This window comes from Plodia interpunctella, chromosome 2, assembly GCF_027563975.2.
Source record: "Plodia interpunctella isolate USDA-ARS_2022_Savannah chromosome 2, ilPloInte3.2, whole genome shotgun sequence".
NCBI lineage: Eukaryota > Metazoa > Arthropoda > Insecta > Lepidoptera > Pyralidae > Plodia > Plodia interpunctella.
Window position 1 is genome coordinate 5,204,048 of NC_071295.1, and position 21,075 is coordinate 5,225,122.

At 32.8% G+C, this 21,075-nt stretch overlaps 1 protein-coding gene across 4 annotated transcripts in view; it reads right to left on the reverse strand.

The window, feature by feature from the left end:
• LOC128675166 (agrin-like) overlaps positions 1-21,075 on the reverse strand; it is a 168,248-nt gene that overhangs the window by 76,550 nt on the left and 70,623 nt on the right. Inside the window, exon 1 of one of the 4 annotated variants that reach the window (XM_053754426.1) lies at positions 19,101-19,792. The exons of the other annotated variants lie outside the window; for them this stretch is intronic. Coding sequence (XP_053610401.1) covers positions 19,101-19,644 — 544 coding nt within the window. The 5' untranslated portion in view covers positions 19,645-19,792. Of the gene's footprint in view, positions 1-19,100; positions 19,793-21,075 lie in introns of those variants that run through there. 4 annotated transcript variants of the gene reach the window in all.

Here is a 21,075-nt window from a genome sequence, read left to right on the forward strand (position 1 = left end):
CGGTGCAGTGGCGAGATAGCATCGCGCACCCGACCTAATTTGATTCGCCTAGCCCAGCCTTCCCCACAAAACTTACGACGCGATGCGACTTACCCGATAAACTCTGCTTTAATAACGAAATATTACACAGTGCCTGATTAACCGTGTAAAGTGAAATGGGCTCAGCTATGCTGGGGGTGCCTGCGCCCTAAAAACTTGAAGCAATCCTTAAGTTAAGGGAGGACTTCCTTATAATCTAAGGATGATGTTAAATATATCCAGACAAAATATGTATTTCTTGTACAGTTTCGGACAAGATGATTAAGTAAATAACTATTTTATAGCATAGAGCTTGCTTAATTCGGCACTGATGTTACAATCTGCACTCAAGCATGCACACCTTTGTGTCGTGACAATCAATTTGCGATTTCATAGTGTACCTTCAAGAAAACATTCATTGCTGAATCGCGTGTCAGTTTTTTAAATTCCTTTTGAAGTGGTGAAATTATTTATTTTTTTCAGATTTCAAAAGTTTCACTTATTAAGGAACGTGAAGTGAAAATAAACGTACCTACCATAATTTTATATTTTTGGCACTTATTAAGAAGAACAATCACTTCAAAAATCACAAGTATATATCATAAAATATTTATAGTAAAAGATACAGACCAAAAGCATAATTATTTGTCAAAACTATTCTCGAACTCCTATCGGTACGCAATGTAACGACAGATAGTAAAGTAAGATTTGAAGGTACCTACGTTCGCTATTAGATCATACAATTATAATAGAGACAAACCTTCCACAGTATCATGAGTGTTTTGCGGTGGTGCAGAGTCTCGGTCTCGACACGACGCGCCCCAACACTTCCGCTCGCGTAATTAATTCAATGATCGTCCGCATAATGACTTGCATGTGGCTACCCCCTTACGAGTGCGCCTCCAACTAACGCTCGCTAATTTCCACCACGTTAATGAAGGGAATTCTCTGCAGAGACGTTTTTGTTAGCACTAACATACGTTACGTAAAACAAGGATTTTTGGCACTGTCACCGCCGACCATTTAAGCGTTCCCGCCATTAATCTCACGTTTCCGCGGAGATTGCATTTTAAAGTTTCTGTTTGGGCAGCATTTGCTTGTAATGTTTCATTTCGAGTCGTTCTACTGCCGCTACACAATTGAAATGAACGGCGCGTCCTATAAAAGTGGAGCGGCGCGCTTGTGGCAGATAAGTACAACGTCGTTTTACGGAAAAGAAAGTTTTTTAATTTACATTACAATACAATAACACTTTATTGCACAAATTAATTACATAATATAAATAATTACAACATACATAGAGCATGACATAATGATATATATATATACATACATTGTGCAAAAGACATTGTGCATTGTGCAAGATTTATATAGTAAAATATATATTCAGATTTTTTTCGCTAAATGCCAATATGTATTCAACTCATTTTCCTTAAGGCTACTCGACTTTCTTCGTTAAGGCGGCAATACAGCTGGGATGGAATGGTCAACTCGAATGCGTTATTTCTCATTAACGAGGAGGGATTTTCATAACAATTTTGGGTGAGATTTAGGCAAAATGATGTTGCTCTGGGCTACTCACAGAGCCATTTGCAGAGAGATTGGCCCGACCTAGTAGGAAGATTGCGGAACTTTAGAGATAACTTCTCCAAACTTGGAACATTTTGACGCTGCAATACTTGGATAAGGTAAACTGACTGTCTGTCTTAATTAAGTTAGAGACGTTTAAACACGACTTAGCCTCATATCATTTGTGAGTCTGATAAAGTATAATGACTTTATTATAACTTCAATCATGTTTTCGAAACAATAATATTTTCAGATGATTACATGAATATACCACACCACTTTAGGCATACCACATCATTTAAAACTTGCTGGCTGCAGTGGAGTGCGGAGTCCGACCCGACCCGTTCAAGTTGCTTTACATTCTCTAATCTGCAAAATAAGAGCTGATACTCTTTAAACACGTAAAATCGAATAAATATTACAAAAAACCTCAAATCGGTTAAACCGTTTGGCTGCTATGAGGCTACAGACAGACAGAAATATAAACAGATACGTGAGACTTATTTCCTTTTATCGTCATTAGGTGTTAAAAAAATGCTGCCAGGTAGCAGTAGTCAAACCAATTTGTAAGTTGGTATAATATACATTAAACATATAATATGATCCCTCGGTACGGCACCTACGCAAAGTGCTTTGTCGCTCTCAAAGGAGAGGGCGTTAATAAATATTACTATGATACAGCAGGGCAGAGCATGTAATATATACTAACGTGTGTTTCTACAAGGAAACTGAATACCGCACATTAACTAACAAGGATGGAATTTTCAACAAAATTAATCGACATATGGCAACACTAAGTAATTTACTCAAGATTTATACCAACTTAACAGGATGTAAATGTTAATAGATAAATTATATACCAATTTATTAACACTATAATAAAGCTGGGTAAAGATAAATCATACGTATTAAACATCATACGTAAGGATAGATTACATGGTTTTAATGATATGACTAGATAATTTATAATCAAGCTTGTAAATTGACATTATCGTCATAGCATATATAATTTCAATATTAACATCTTAATCTTTAAAAAATTGTGTTTACCCTTTAGATTTCCATGAGCACCAAAACACCTTAACTTAAAATACTTTTCAAAAACAAAATCAAATTATTTATTCAGAAATTAGGCCTTCACAGGCATTTCTTTTTCACGTCATAACGCACTAACATCGCTTTTCTATTATTATGCATGTAACAGACTTCGAGCTTCTGGCTGAGGGCTTCTAAGATTAATTTCTTATACGACACAAACACGAACAGCTAAACCCGAATTGAGTTCTATTGATGCAGTGATGGTCAATGAAGAGGTGGTGGTCAAATAGTTAAGACCATACGCCCGGATCGAATGGTCTCAGGTTCGAATCCAACTCGTGCCGTATGAGTAATTTTCATAGACCACAACTTCTTTAAAATCTAACATAATTTTAGCAATTAACACACTCGAAAAAAAAGAAGTATTGTACTACTAGGTAAAACTAACAATAAAGTGTAAAAACAAGCAATATACATGGCACGAGCATTTTAAATTAAAATTAAAGTTGATGACTCTTTAATGACCAGGACACGTGCCTATGTAGTGGTTGGCCATTAATGGCACCCAATTTCCGTAAAAGCATTGTATTAAGTCATTCACAGCGATGCAATCGCAGCCGTTTGTCAGATAAGATAATAATTTCGTTTGTTTACTAAAGTTATTTAAATTTTTCCAAATGTGTTTTGAATTATGGCTGGCTTTAAGGCTTTGTAGAAAACAACAATGATTGAATGAATTTGAAAAAGTGATAACGAAGTAATGAAGCCATGAAACATACAACAAAATATTACTTTATGCTCACTATTTCTGCCAATTTTACAGACAATTTGCCAAGTACATATATTCTAGCTAAGCAATATTAAATAGATAAATAATTTTCCCTCATATCACATTAAATACTTACTTAGTAGGTATCCTGTCTAATTTAAATTTAATATTTCCCTTTGCTTTCATATACAATTTGTGTAACTGACAATTTGTCGCTGATTGTAAAATATCCAAATTAGCTATAAATTGGAAGCATTATCCGCGTTGTGAATATTAAGTTGATTTCTATTTAAATATAAAAGTTGTATTCATATGGTATATTTTTATAAATATTTTATGGAATCATTTGTTAAAAAATAATCCAAAAAAATGTGAACATTGGTCATTAGGCCGTTATTAGAGTCTCATTTTGCCTTCAAAACGGTGCCTGTGCATTTCCATCGTCTATGCCAGTTTTGGAGTTCATATCTTTGAAATATAAAAACATAATATACAACAATTATATTTATTTTTAGATGTATATGTTGTGCAATAAAGTTTAAATTGTAAAAAAATAATCTCTCTTTAATAATATTCATAAAAGTCAACTCAATTGAGTCGTAAAATTTCACTGATTCGTACCGAATGCATGCGTCATGCATGGTCATGCGTCCGAATAAAGTTGGACAAGGTTATACGGCATCCATAATCCAGGATCAAGCGTTCTTGGGTGAATTTTCGAGCGTTTTGACCGCCGTCATTACCCTCCTTCAAATTTCAACAAAGACAAGAAGCTTTTTACTACCCAAATTTATAAATAATAAACTGTGTTGGGGATAGTGTTATTTTAGAATGGTTCTTTATTTTGAAGGAGGATAATAACGGCGGTCAAAACGCTCGAAAATTCACCCAAGAACGCTTGATTCTGCGACAAAAGAGCGAACCCAAACGTATTGTACTGCAAAGCATTTCAACAAATCGCTTTCTGAAAAGGAATCGTCTTTTTGCAATTTGCGACCATAACGGCTCCCGTCCAGATTGCATGAATACTATTTTTATATATTTTGTTCAAATATATGTAGAAGATATCGCAATAACATGAAATGGCTCTTTTATGGATTGCGATATATTTTATTTGATAGTATATTCTATATGATTATTTTATTTATATTCTCTATACTTTTCGTGACTATTATACCGGCGTCAGATTTATTTTTAAGCTGCCTCATGAAATCATGCTGTAATAAAGCCATCAGCTTCCTCCACTTCTCCCTGCCTGATGTTCACGAATCTGTTACATTTCTCTATGCCATATTCTGCCGAACGTACTCTATCCATCTCTTGAAATTAATTGACATGATTAAAGTCTACACTCTAATTCCCCAAAATTTTAGTTAGTTAATGGAATATAAACCGAATTGATTTCAAGCTCTACGTTTTTCTGATCATCTAGGTAAGCTAAAATCATTCATTAATTACAATTTATTTATCATGTGACATAATTTCATTAGCTATTTTCTACTTTACTATTAACTAATTCCAACGTTTGTGTTAGTTTTGTATACTAAATAGATAGATGAGTTTGCTAAATATACAAATGTAAATGTATACTCGTAATCTTTCCATTCATTAGTCTGTAGTGCAGAATACCTGAAAATATACATCTATAGCTATCTAAATAAATATCTTACGAATACAAAAAGGAGCTTGTTATTTCTTCACGTTTCTACTAAATATACCCAACCAATAATCTTGCTAGTTAGCGTAGAAATAAAAAGGAATAAGTATTGAAAAAAGTATATCGAACCTTTTATAGTTACAAAATACGGTCCCTGTGTAAAATTTTCGCAAACGACGCCGCCGGTAAAATCTAGTAATGATATAAACTCTTACTAAGTGTATGCATAGACACAAAGCGATATAAGTTTCCCACAGAAAACAATACGTACTAAGCTTCTAATATAACTATCCATATGGTTTTGTCAATAATATTCGAATAAATTGTTAATTATTTTGAGTAAATGTTTAATATTGTATTGGAATCCAGTAGCAACACAATTACAGTATCTTTTCATTTTAATATACAAAGAAAAACTAGTTCTTTTTGTCATTTAATGAAAATGTATTCTTCAATTTACCACAAACTTATTATACTATATAAAACTAGCGGCTTCTTCTGACTTTGCTAAAAAATGTAACATCTAAACCTTCCTCAGGACTCATACTTCTACTCATATATTTAAAAATCCCGCATCAAAATCAGTTTCATAGTTTTAAAGATCTAAGTAGACATAGAAACAGACAGACAAACAGCGGGAAGCGACTTTGTTTTATATTATGTAGTGTTTAAAATACTCTAGTTTTTTGACAAATAAGTAATAAATTATTGTGTGATCGTAAAACTAGTTCGAATAGCCAATTGCCGGTGCTACTCCCGCACCGGCAATTGGCGCCAGTGTACATTTGCGTAGGCAAACTAGTGCCGATCTGCGGAGCAAAGTGATTAACTGGCAATAGTGTGCATTTCTCACAGCCTTTAAACTTTATAATTATACGATACAATCCGTCGATTCATAGTAAGGCTGCAATTTCATTTTCTTGCACAATTCTAGAATATCATTTCCAACCTTTGAGCTTTAGATATCGTGAGAACGTAATAATATAACTATTATTTTCACTATAAATTTTAATTTATTACCATCTTCGATATAAATCAGATTTATTATTAATGAAAGGGATAATTTCAAAATTAGATCAAAGAGATTCCATTTTTGTACTAATTTACATGTTCCATGGAAATAATTAGCATTTTGAAACCAATATTTTTGAGAAATTAGATTGTTTAACTTCTATCTACTGTCCAACAAGTGTTAAGATCTTCTCATAATAGTCAAAGAAATATAAATTATACAAATCTGATTACTTTGAAAACGTAAACCTACTCGAATAATGTCATCCGAACAACAGCATTAAATTAATTAGACTATTAAAATTCTACCGCGGCAGTTTACTTAATTGCGTCTTTGTTATTCGCGGAGAAGGCAATTCACTTTTCACAGAACATGACAACAAGACAGCAGTTTAATTTTATTCTTGGATAATGAAGTTTTAGGTGACAATAACAATTAAAATATTTTTAAGAGATCGAAAGTTCTATCGTTCGGTTAATAATAAAGATAATTGTTGGTGATGTTATTATAATCATTGACTATTAGAAATAATATTATAGTCTTCTAATATTTAACCAATAAATAAACAACAAATTATATCTAGATGTCGGTAGGTAGTCGTAAAAGTCATGTCATATGCCTTAAGCGACTTGAATAAAATCTGATACCAGTTTTAGCAGTAACACACGCGAAAAGAAAAAACAACGACGAAATGTTAATCAGGAACTGTCATCCAGCTAAAATTGACAACTATTTTGACTACACTTATTTAAACACCTACGTGGTTACGAGGGTCACCCAATAAACCTCCATTTTCATCACCACTCCTTTACACGTCAGGAAAATTAAGAGCTCATAAAGTTGCTGCAAGTGGATCATTCATTTCATGTCAGTGAAAGCTCGCTCTGATTACACTCACAGTGGTCGAGTTCGAGAGACGTGGTGACTAGCTACTTGTATAATGTACTCTAAGTTGAGAATATGATTGAAGATATTTTTGTGATTGTAATTTTATTTATTATTTTACGAGTATTATAGAATAAAATTTTGGCATCATAAATATGTCTAAATATTTTACAAATAAACTCATAAAACTCATAAAACCTACCTATATAGTTTTCATTTCATTTCGATTAATATTCATTAACTCCAATATCTTTTTCTCTCTATCTAAGATTTCCCGGTTTCTCACAATAAAGAACACTCTTTCCTAAAAAGAAAGATAAACAATGTATTCGATAAGTAGATATTACAAAATTATCGTTACAATACAAAATACGTTCTCAAAGTTCACCAGAATAAATTGGCTAATTCTACATTTCTTCTTCACTAACTCACTAGATCAACGTGAGCTAATCTTATAGCAGTACGAAGTTATCGCTGCCGCAATCTGAACACGTCTTACTGTTACGTGCTCACGGTGCCATGAAACTCTTGGCACCAACAACCATCACCATATTTTAGAGTTAAAGCATGCACGACCCATTCAGTCACCCATAGACGAGTTTTAAATTGTCCAATCGTCTAAGATTTGTATTAATTTTGAACAAATTTCTATCAGAATATAGTTTTGAAATTGAAACTAAATTTAAATGTTGGCGATACTAGCCTTTGACATATATTGATGATTTATAAAATATATAACTTCCTTTACTTACATAACTTCCAGTGTACATATACACTGGATTTTATATTAGGTAGCATTTAACAGAAATAATTACGTAATTAGGTAACTGGTACCTATTTTGTCTATGTTATAGATTGCTTAAATTATGCATTGCATATGCATGCTTGTTTTTTTTTAAGTGGGCAGTTTCAGTTATAAATGCATTATTTAGGGTATTATTTAATAAAAGAATGTCATGGAGGCGTAATTTTAGCTGGCCTAGTAGACTTTTTATTGTTTCGAAAGTTAATAACGTTAATGGAGTTTATTCAAGTCAGGTATTTTATTTAGAGAAATTATCGGCTGTTATGTAACATATTTGGCTTCGTAGCTAAAGTTACTCCTTGCCAGTTGGGAGTTCCTAACGTACTTAACACCAACACCTTGTTCTGAGCTTGCAAAGACGCACACTATACGATTTGTGTTATGTAAGTAAATGCACACGAGAAACTTTGACAAACTGCAATATCTAATTTGCACCGTTGTCTATTTTGTACTGTCTACGGTACATAAACCTAGCTAAATGTATACAGTCATCATTTCAAGCGATTGAAAATATGACTGACGACACTATATTTTTGTACTCAAGGCTCTCTCATTTCCGCATGTTGCGGTCATGGCTGTGACGTCAAAAAAATAAGCATAATATTTTGAAGATTCGGTTGTCATTATGGAACCGGCCGCCTTCTTGACGTCAACCCTCCTTGTTAATGCTTTAATTGGCTATCAGCTATCTAGGTATTGGACATGCACGGTAGGTAATGGAGAGGCCTTATTCCAAGGCTACTTGAATAAGTATTTTTTCTTAATTCATTTATAAATTCATTAAATATAAATATAACTAAATAAATATAAATATATTAGGACAAATCACACATTGAAAGTCACCCCTTCTTCAGACTTGCAGTCGATGCAGTTGACTGGATAGCCGACATGTGCACATTGTGCAGTAACTTCTGTTGTTGGCATTTCCGCGGAGATAAAAATAAGTTGTTCGAAATTTAAATGCAAAGAATAACTTTTTAAAAACGAAATACACAAAATTGAAACACATGAAATTGTTACAGATAGCTGAAATACAGAAACGATTGTGCTCTAGTGGTTAAGATATCCCCTTTTGATATGAGTTTGTATACAAAACATCGTAACGTGTGTACAGACACTACCTAGTTACTTTATTTTTTACTGTTGTGTAGACTAGTGATGCGACGATCGCCACCATATCACAGATTGTACAATACTTTCAATAACCAGATGGACAACATGGAAATGGATTAATGAAGAAGCAATCATTATTTTTCAGTTACATCTGTCAGCTATTATATTCAGAGCTAATACGATATTGAGTATAAAACTGAAGTATACAATTGTTCAAACAACAATTCGAGGTGGCCATTTAATGTAGTATACATATATGACATAGTATATGGAATATATACTCATGATGTGTTGAGCATATAGCTTATTCACTAAGTAAGTTCTGACGTGAAAGATGAATAATCTAGCACCCAACCTAGTCGAGCAAATGTCCAACAACTTGAAGAAATATATTTTGTTACCTACCTATATTTTTACAAATATACGTCTGCAGTTATGGTTTGATTAAAATGCCTGTAGCAAACAGTAAATATACTTAATTTATTTACATCAGTAACTATGTTAGTATATATTAAATAACTTATTATTTTATCCTGTAGTAGTTAAGGTAGTAGTCAAGAATAGACTTTTTATTTTTATAAAGAACATTGATCGTATTTTGCAACTAGCCGAGACTCAAGATCAGCAATCGGTTTAGTATTTCAATCCACAGATAAATAAATCTAGCGTAACTTCGAAATCACTCGACGGACGCTGTCCTGTCAGATTAGATATTGATTATCTGTAATCGACACGCTCTGATTGGTTGCCTTGCTCGATGTTTTCACGATAAATGTCAAAGAGTTCTAAATAATGAGCAAGAACGTTATATATTCCATAGGGATTGCTATATCGATTTTATTGAACCATTTTACATAATTAGCGCGTTTTGGAACGAATTTCATTAACCTAGCTAATGACAAAGCGTCGTTATTTGAAAAAATGACATCCTTACTTAAGCACTATTTTCATAAAAAAATAATTCCTATAAAAGTTTTTTACTGTATTTATGACTGAAAGAAATCTTTTTCTGAGATAAATCAGCCTTAAGTTAATTTTTTAAAATTGTATACACATTGCACAGTTTAGAAATAAATTAAAATTAAACAAAAGTATTTCAGTATAATTAATATAAACACATTTTATTATTATTTCTCTATCTATAAAGCACTAAAACAAATATCATTAAACAGGTACATTACGAAATTACTACCAAGAAACCCTACTATTAAAACGTCAGAAATATTAATAGCGAGTCATCCATTTGTTTTCTTATAACCATTATAATCATCATTAGCCTCTATTTATTTTTAAAAGGCCTCCACAAAGTACAAATTAGCGTGTTATTAAAATTTTTCAATGTTCCTTGTTCTGAGAACTGGAATAATTAAACATTCTTTGAACTCTTATAAAATTTACCTACTTCTAATCGTAAAGCTCATTTTAAAAAACAATTTTTTCTCTTTAGTTAAAAGTTTTCCCAAATAGATATTGCTGAAATAAAACTATTCTGCTAAAACCTCTTATAAAGGAGATAAAAATCTATGGCAGGTAACAGAGTAGAATGGAAAATACTCCATCCACAAGAAAGTAGTTCTTACAATTGTTGCCGATGAAATATCTTGTTAAAACTCGATCCGTTTTTAAAATCTTTAAATAAGTATTACGCTACGCTCTTGACCGTGCTTTATACATAATATTTATACAAAATCCTGCCGAAATGATAGCTCTGCTATATGCTATGACTTCCTAGTCATAACATAATAAAAAGAAACGAAACAAATTTGTAATTATAGGTAGGTAACCTATAAAAACGTAGAACAAACGTTGTGTATAATGTTAGCTTTCTGTGATGTTTTACATATAACCGACCGTGTATAAAAATACAACATTCAATTATATTAACTGTGACCTTCAACCGGATTATAAATTAGTACGTTACATCACTGTGATAGTTTTGTTTATAATTCTAGTTTATTTAGTTTCCCGTTATCTGCCACGATGTCGCCACTGGACGGAAGCCGACACACGCAAACAGTGGAGGCAACCCTTGCTTAACTTATATTATTTACAGTTTACAGAGGCGGGTCTTAGCTTGTGACTAAACAAGCCAACTTCTAGCGAGAGCTCCGTGGCTGGTTGCATGCTCAAAGTCGTTTATACTATTTGTGAAGAATTTAGTTTTGCTTAATTTCCTTTGTGCTCGCGACGATTTAACAGAAAATGCAGTGTTTATGCGCCTTAGACTAGGTTTAAAAATTTCAAACGCTTATATGGCTGATATAAGTACAAGAAAAATATAAAACTGAAAATATCGAGAACCATTAATTAATAAAAATTCTTGTAAGAAAAAATATGTTTGTGTTTGTTACACTAGGTCATTCCATATGAAGAAAGGCGAAACTCATTATATTTTGATAGTCTTATAGGTACACTGTTTTTCTTTTGATTGTGATAAAGAGAATAAGTATATAAATTAAAATTAATAAAATAGCTTTTTTTATTATCAGAGCAAAATAATTGCGATAATTTTAAAATCTATCAGATGGCAACTATGACCACCTAAGCTATCCTAAATTGATTACCCGTCCTTGTAAGTTGAGTCAGAGCACAGTACCTGTAACAATGAGGAATAAAAACAATTAGTAAATCAGTTCTCTTACCTCATCCGACAATACGATACATATATCTAGGCCCCCGCATCATTGTTGCCGTAAAACACGACACCCACTAGGTGTCAAGGAAATTATTATGAGAAGAACACGTAATGATTAAAATTAACACAATATCTGGTATGTTAAACCAATATGCATTGAATAAAGATAAAATATACGCATAACAGGCTGTATTAATTTGAAAATAGAATAATAATAAAATAAAAAGTAAGTGTATAATTTCAATTTCTATGACGTCATCCGCACATAAAGTCGTACAAACGAATAATAAATACGGTCGAATTTGTTTTAATTTTGTATCCTCTTCACGCTTGTCTACCAAATAATTATAAAGTTTCGCTTAGAAAGTGCGCAGTAGGACGTAGATACCTTTCAAGCCAGAAAAAAACATGCCAAGTAAACCATGGACAAAAGCTAATGTAAAATATTTTTAGAATGAGAAGCAAAATAAGACTGCAAAATAAAAAGGGGTTACTTCTGAATCCAATGAGTATACAGTTAAGTTTGTGAAACTGAGCGTCTAGCTAAAGCAATCTTCTCGAGTTAAAGTAAATAATAGTGCTTATTGTTCTATAAGATTAATGGCTTCCCTTCGCGGTCACCTGTCGGCGGTAAAAAACGGAACAATAATTTAGGCGCCAAGTGCCTACTGAATTTGTAATGGGCACAAAATACTTAAGCATGAGTTAAAATTAAGGAAAACAGGCACTTTAACTTCTTAAAACAACGTGTTGTTTTAACGAAAACAAAATGGCGGGAGTTGTATTTTAAATATTAATTCATTTCAATACATACGTGTTTTTTTCTCCATTGAAAATATATTATTTATAATTATATTCATGATCTTTAAATAATTTCATAATGACCAATTAAAAAAAAAAACTCAATTAGTGATAGTCAAGTATTTCCCAAAAAACTGACTACAAGATTGACTATTCGGAGATAAATTGTAAAAATATTGAGAGTAAACGCACGTTCGCATGTTTTACTTACATTAAAATAAATTTATTACCAATCCAAAAAATACAAATTACTACAATGCGTAATTAGTACAAAATTACATAACCTCACGTTATAAATTCAAAAGCAACCCATTTGACATACAATTCATAATTCGACTAATCGGATAACAACAACCAACAATATGAATTTGCATTTTAAAATGTAAATCCAAATCCCCTCAAAATTATTTTATTGCCGAATACAAATCCATTCTACAAAGACTTGATATTATTAGTCAATTGGATAGCAGTTAATGGACAAAACGGTAACGGGTTGAAAAAAATTTGGACGTACGTGTCTGGAGGCCGGAAGCGCGTAGGTAGACGACATTCTGCTTGATGGAACAAAGCTTTGGAATGCTGCACGGTTTTTACCTGACATTAGGGTTATCGATCCTGATTTTGTCTAGTTAATCGTGGCTCAATGGTTTTTTGATAGTATAAGTATTATATTCCTTAATAGTTACAACACCTGTGCAAATAGCAAAATATTACAATTTTTTTTTAGTAACATGATTAGTGTCGTAACAATAACATATGAGTGTCGTGTATGTATCTGTAAATGAAGGACTTCACTTTAACAGAAACGATACTAGTGTCGAAATTAATGAGAATAGACCTATTTGAAAATTGATCTTACCTTAAAATTTCGTGGCTCTTTTCCACACGATTAATGAATTCTATACATATTTAGAATTGATATTTTTTTCTATTCAGGAGAAAATAAAATAAACTTAGGGTCGTCATTCAATAATTCATATCACAATAAAACCGACCTATTGTTAATAAAAACTCACAGATTAAGAATAGCTCATGTGATTGAAATGGATAAAAATAAAAGTTGTAAGTTAAAAGCTTTTATGTGTGGTCTGGCGATTATATTTTCTGTTATTAATTCATCGCGTTATATTTGATTACAAACAAAAATATTAAAGTTTTTTTATTAATGATATTTAAATTGTATTGCATTTTTGATATGATATTTAAATTGTAAATAATTTCTGCGTTAAAATTAACATGATTAAAATGAAACGATATTACGTCTAAAGAATCAAATAAGAAATAAAAGGATCTAAAGTAGTGTTGCCATTACAATAGTAAATTACATAAGGAATATAATGAAAAACAAGAAGCCTGGTTAAACAATGTTTGAAAACATAAAACGATTGGAACATTTGAAAGATTTCGAAGCTTTATTTTAAGTAAGGTAACCACGGTTTGAATTCAATTGTTTTCTCAGAGCGCTTTATGGCTCGCGCAGACCATGCGGTTCTGAGGTCAGCATCCTTTTTTTTTTGCCGTCAAGAGTACGAGTATGAAACTTTCCATCATGTTACTAGTCTAATTTAAGATATTAACGTCCAATAATAACATGCCATTAAGTTCCAACAGTCATATTATTCCAATTCCATATAATATCAATTTATTTCTGTTCATACAAGAGATGACGTAAATACTTTTATATTTCTACCTAAACAAAGAGCAAATCTATTCCTGGTGAAATAATATCCCAAAACGATCACACACTTAAGAGATAGAGGATTTGATTCGAGATTTATGGATCCGCACGTTTCCGAATAGGTTAAACGATCGCAGATCAAGTTTTTATAGATATACAGTATTGTTTATTTCGCAAAGGATTTCATTTTTATTCATAGCACCAAAACATTTATATGCTTATTTTTGTATCAGTTTTCTATGAAAAAAGTTGCGTTATACCAGATTTAAAGGTAGCCTATTTAATTCTGCGAAGTAATGTGTACAAAAATTCAAGAACATAGTTGATAAAGCGGAAGGAGTTTATTATTTCAATTAGCATAATATAGGATATATTTGAAAACACCAGCCAAATTTTCACAATATAGGTACCTATTATTTTATCAAAATACTTAACTACTAATTGATCTCAAAACAAATGGTTGCCCAGGATCCAAAAAATTTCACATTTGATAAAGTTTAGGTTAGATATCTCGACATCCAATTGGGATAGTTAAAAAAATACTTTCACAAATAAGTCGAATAAAATTCATGCAATTGCAAATTGCAAAAAACAACACGATTGAAAAAATTCCGTGGTGCTTGCATTAAAGTGTCAAAATTAATGTTAATCCATAAAATAACTTTATCACGAGTATTCACTAGTTTAACTAAAGACATAAATAACACTTCACACTCGTTATTTAATGGCAGCAAAATTATTATTGCATACCTATATTCAACGCCGACCGATAAATGCTACGCAAATATATGAGTATCACTGGAATTTTAATTTTATTGTCAGAATTTCCACTGTAATCAGTGTATAATATGTACGGTATCCATTTTGACCATAGATCAACCAAAATAAAAAGTATTTTAACACATGTTCCTGCCGCAATGTGGGTCGTAAACTGGAATATTGAAGTATAAACTTGTTAAGAAATTCTCATTGCTTCTTGCCAGTATTTGAGATAAAGATGCTTCTGGCTATTAAGCCATAAGTATATATAGGTAGTAAGAATATATTCTGGTCATTATCCCTCACCATTATAGTAATATTTTTTATTATATTATAAACTTATCAAATACTTTATACCTATACGCCAAGGAATAAAGTATTTGATAATTTTATAATAATAAAACATAATGTAGAATTCCTCACTTATTGTATTTAATAAACCTCTGTTTAAAACGAAAGAAGCGAGCAATGTGTTGTTTGTAGTATCATAAAGAATTTAAGCCCATTCTTATATGTACTTATACCTATATAATTTTAAGCTATTAGATACCTATATGAACGTAATGGTCAAAATTAGTTTAACTTTGTTCTTGTCATACGTGGTCTCACGACTCAAAATAATGCCAGTTCAAAAGACAATAGACAAAGAAAACAACGGTGTTATTAGAGAGTAATTTCATGTTTAATGTTCTAGCGAGTGCGTCGCAAACGTTTCTCAGCGTTACTCTAACGTAACATATGTGAGAACTTTCCGAATATACACTTTGTTACCTGAAAGGGGTTTCATAAAACTGAATTATAGCCATAACCTTAACTCGGTCTTGAGGATCGTCATAAAGTAGCATCTTGGGCGCACACAGGACACGTGAAGTTGACTGTTGTTAAATTTTATGGAATCTCAGCGGGATACAATGGGAATATGTAAATTAAGGAAGCATCAAGTTACTGGACCTTTTGAATCTGCCGGTTAATACAGCATCATGCAAACGAGATTGTCGATATTCTAGATTTTATTCCCGGCCAAGATTGTGGCACGTACAGCAAGCAGGCTACGAGTATGGAACCCGCTCTATCGTTATATTGAAATTCATGTTTTGATGTTAACATTCACAATATTCTATTCACCTAAAAGCACACGAAGAATAGCAGCTTAAGTATGCTCTGGGTATTTACATTTTACGGTAACTTTGAACCGCCATTTGACTAATACTTTTAGTTTCTCCCGTCTCGCGTGTGGATAATCCAATATAGTTTGTAAACTGTCAAAGATTAAATATACAAAAGTCACTGGTCCTTGTGGACTCAAGTGGAATGACAAGACTCTTTCGTTCCCTAAACAATGCGTCAGCAAAAATATCTCATTATTATGTCACGCTCCCTAAGAAGATTATCTCAAACGCCTTGATCTACCTCAACGTATATGAAAACAATAAGATTGGAAGTCTTGTCACTGGTATTTGAATAATTTATTTTATTATTACACACCTCAGGCAAAGTGTCTCGCTTTAATGATGCAAACTACTTTACAATTTATTATTGCCAACGTATGATGGCAGTGTGGTGTAGGCGTACTTTATTTGTGATAATAATACTATTCTAGGTAGATGTTGGCCATACTGGGTTGAATAGTTCTGAAAAACGATCAAAAAGACATCAAAATATACAAACTGTAGAACATTTAGTATTAAATAAAAAATATTTCCTAGCTTTTCTGCAATGTTTAAGACAATAAAAATGTAAACCATATAAATAAAAAAACTAGATTTAGTTCCACATTCACAATTAGGTTGATGAAATGATCATTTATTGTTATTTTCTAGGTACGGGACCTTATTAATATAGACATGTACAAGGTTGTTTATACAAAAAAGCGTGAAGTTAGCGAGTGCCCGGCGGCGGCTGGCGCCTGAGGCCGCGGTCGGCGCCGGCCGTTTTCTCTGCGCCCACGCAGATTTGGACGTAGCTTATCTGCCGTATTCTCACATAGAAATTTACACGTGCTTGCGAGAGCTGGCAGCTCGTAATAACGCAGTCGTCGAATTTTATCTGCAAGCTGGCAGCTGTGACCGCTCGGGCGATATGTAGCGTACTATCCGACAACACCCGTGGGACGTGGGCGAGTGCCGCAACCGCCGCGTTTTATAACCTTTTTATTCCATTGTCACTCGGACCGAGCGAGGGAAAAATAAATTTTATTCTTTATCTAAATGTCAAATCGTTCGGATTCGATCGAATCAGTTTCCAAATAGTTTTAATAAATCTCCTTTTACGGCTTTGGAACTGGCGGCGGTCGTACAGGGACATTACGGATTCATGCGGCGACTTATCGTGTTTTGTTCTGTTGTGACCGCTGTGTCTGGCCGCGGTAACAATAGCTTTAATTGAAAGAGTGTCAATAAATTTGTCGGATGCGGTCGGACGGTTCTGCGACGTCGGTGGTCTGATAATAAATATGGTCACCGCGCGAGGCATCCCTCAGGATCGAACCCTTGTTCCGGAGGTCGCGTGTTTGTTTTTATCTGCCGATCTTGTCTTTATCAAGGCATATCTTTTGAAACCTTTCTTGAAGTAATTGCTGTTATCTCTATTTACTACTTGAAACTTTTTTTACTTTAACGCAAGCCACTTTTAGTGTAAATATAATGACGCGATACCTATTTACCTTAAAAGTAAAGCAGTAAAATGCCCTCAATTCAGATCAGTTTAACAGACATCTTGATTGCTTAAAAAGGTATCTCATCCTTGGTCCAATAAAATACAACAAAGAATCGTATGTCTAAAAATCCGTGACAGAATAAAGGCTATCATACGGATTTTGTTTGAATTTTCTCACGCTACGAGGTTCTGGTTCCGCCCACATCTTCTACGAAGACGATTTAAAGAAATGAAACACGTCTTCATAATTTAGCTATAGAATTAGATGACGCAAACTATTATAAATATGTCATCTATCTTCGTTAGATGAATTATCGCCTATCTAGTAACTTATTTAAATCGTATAGTAGCAAAAGATTGATGACCAATTTCATGAATAAAGTCTTGACTTAATTATGATTATATAGTTATGTAATTTAATGATTGGGCTTAATAATCATTAAAAAAATAAAGAGTGCTGTTTCCCTATTTTAATGTATTTCATTTACTGCTTACGGTTTTTTTAAAGTTTATTTTTGTTCCTTGTTTGTGCTTTCATAATAATATAATTTATTTGGCTTTACTTATTGTTGTGTATCTTTAAGTGTCGTTCGCATAAAAGCTTTTAGCCATTAAATAATAAAAATGACGCTACATGTTACGACGTACCTAACAGTACAACAATTATAATATGTAAGTAAAAATAAAATATAGATTAGCTTGTTAAAAAGCAAAAAATATTTATGTAATTTAAAATCGTAATTAAAAACGCAATAACAAAGACGAAATATCTTCTAACAGGAACAGATATTTTCCAACTATTCACAATGTTTAATATCATTTGCAAAATATTTAAAGCAAGAACACATAATTGACCATAAACAAGTCAATTCCATTATTTTGCTCTGGCTAGCAATATGGCTTTCAAAGAAACCGCAAATATACTGTAAACGTGAAACAGCCGCGGCCATATTAACTCTGTACAATCATCGCAGACATGGTTTTACTGCACTTCAACAATTCACACTCAATAATCATCTTTTGAGATAAACGCTTAGCTATTGATACACCGCTGAATATATCTACGAAGTTGTGTAGTTTCCTTATGTGTAGTTTTATTTGTATTTAGAACTACAACTAAAATAATCTGTAATTATTAATTATCCACGACCCTCAGCCATGAGAAATACTAGGTAAATTGAAATAGATAATTTAACTGATTATGAATATCAAAATGAGAACAGGAAAAAATCTGGAATCGAGCGGGAATTGAACCCAAGCCGCTGTGTATCTGGGACAGTGCTTTTAACCACTGAGATATTTAATTCCCCCTCGATTCTAGATTTTTTCCTCTCAAAATTAAATAGGTAGATATTAATTTATAGATAAACTGAGAGTTTCATTTTGACAGAAAGTGGAAACTATTAAAGTCCTTGTTGAGACAAATCATACACAAATATTAGGAGGAGGTATTTTCCTATGTTTATGTTTCTTATTACGGCAGTTTGTTAATTATAAACCAAAAGAACTTTGAATGGATGATGTTTATATTATTACGAACTAAAAGAACTTAACAAGATTTGCGATAAGTTTATTAACTTAGCAAAGAGCTTATCAATTAACATGAGACTTCATTACAAATAAGTACCTACTTACTTTGTCATTTATTCAAATAACAATGGCATGGGTCTAGAACTATAGATAGGTAGCTGTAATTTATTACTAACCTTTAATAATAGCTTTCACTTTTCTTACTACATCCAGACTAGAAGGAACAGGATCCGTTATTAGTTTCAGAGGCGAAGAATATTCTGCGCTAAAGAGAAGCGCACCCCAGCCTTGCTGTGCGCCCGCGCATCTTTTTTGCCAAGCTTTCCCTTCAGCAAACACATACGCTCGGTTTGATGAATTTTTCGTTCTTGTTTCAAAATTTAAAATATCACTTAAGGCACCAACATCACCTTTCAAAACACGCCTAACAAACACTTTAATAACACTTTTAAGTTTCCCATTCTCCCGCCTCCGTCTTTGCACGCTCGAAATTTTCCCCGTAAAAATGTATTTAGACGCAAACACTATCTGTCTCAATGTGCCATTGTTTTTGAATATGGAACTGTTATAAAAGCACGGCGGAGGAAAATTGTCGTTTATTTTTATCACAGTGTTCCGTTTTTTAACCGCGCCTTTTATTACGAAATCCGCATCCGTAGTGAGTAATAAAAGCGCCCAAACTGAGACTATGACAACGATTATCTTTGTCATTTTTTGCATATCAGCGGTTTCGAAATATTTGCATGTTATTTTTATAGTTTATACAATATTTTTCGTCCTAAATAATATATTGTGAACTTCATGTTATGAAGTCGTCAGTGCAGTATCCGAGTATATTCTGAGTAGCGAGCGAATGCGCGCGCGCCGCCCGCCGAGCTAACATAGACTGGAGGCTTTATCAGGCTGCAACTGCAACCTGTTATATGTTAATCCCGTCTATATTCACTGCCTGCTCTTGTGAATATTCGACATTCTCGATTGCCCTTACATTTTTTCATGTTCTGCCATTATCGTAATTTGTAATATATCACTTGTCAATGCCATAATTAGGGTTTATTGGTCAAGAACCTGCGATCAATAAAATGATAAATTGTTTTTATGTCATTGGACATTTATTCTGCTTGTGATGTTTACGCAAATTTATAATTACCAATTTTTTGATGCACTTTTTAAAATTAATTTTTAATAATTAGTCCAAGAAATAGTTGTCTGAGTAAACAAACTATAAAATACAAAGAATATTCTCAGACTCATTAGATATTGTTAAAATTATGGATCAGGATTTTTTAAATTTTTAATCTTGTGTCATCCTAAATCGACGCATTTTAGTAGATTCCATTAAATAATAACATGTAAGGCATTTTGAATAAATATCGAGTAAAAACTCCGATATTACTATTGGATGCGGCGCTTGACAGAGACTGCGTCGAGTTTTGCGTGAATTCCAGTTAACCTACTACCTATTATGCATCTTTAAACGAATGGGAGAATGCAGTTTGTCCACAGAAGTGAAAATATAGACAAGTTCTAAGTAACTACTTAGCGTATGCTCGCCGCTCGCAAAGAATATTACAAACTAATAGAATGGCTCGGTATTACTTAGTACCGCATGGTTAGTATCTGTAGAAATATCGTGTTGTTTTGTATCTACAAGTACAATCAACTGCATTTCTATAAGTACAACAAGCTAGCCTAAACTAGTCATAGCGAATTTTAATTAATTAATGTATAGGTTAAGATAGTTTTGTTGATGAACTATAGGTTGTATGTATCCAATATTTATGTAAAATAAATAGGTACCTACTAATTTAATCTTGCTTGATTAGTTTCATAACTAAAGATACCGAAAACCTTGCAAAGTAGGCAATAAAACATAGGAAAGCTTACCTTGGGCTCTGAAGCATTACGACAAAGGAAGAAACCGAGAAACTCTCAGATGAGAAAAATGTACTATTCTATATATATTCACTACTCGTAGATAAACTTGCTCATAACAAAGAGTAGTAAACTAAGTATATCTCATAATTGCATTCCATATTTGTAGTTGGCACTTCATTTTACTATGCAATATTATCAGAGTAGCGTAACACGACCAGTAGACCGTCAAGGTTCAGCGTACATCTACAAGATCAGTTGTTCCCTTTTTCCAAA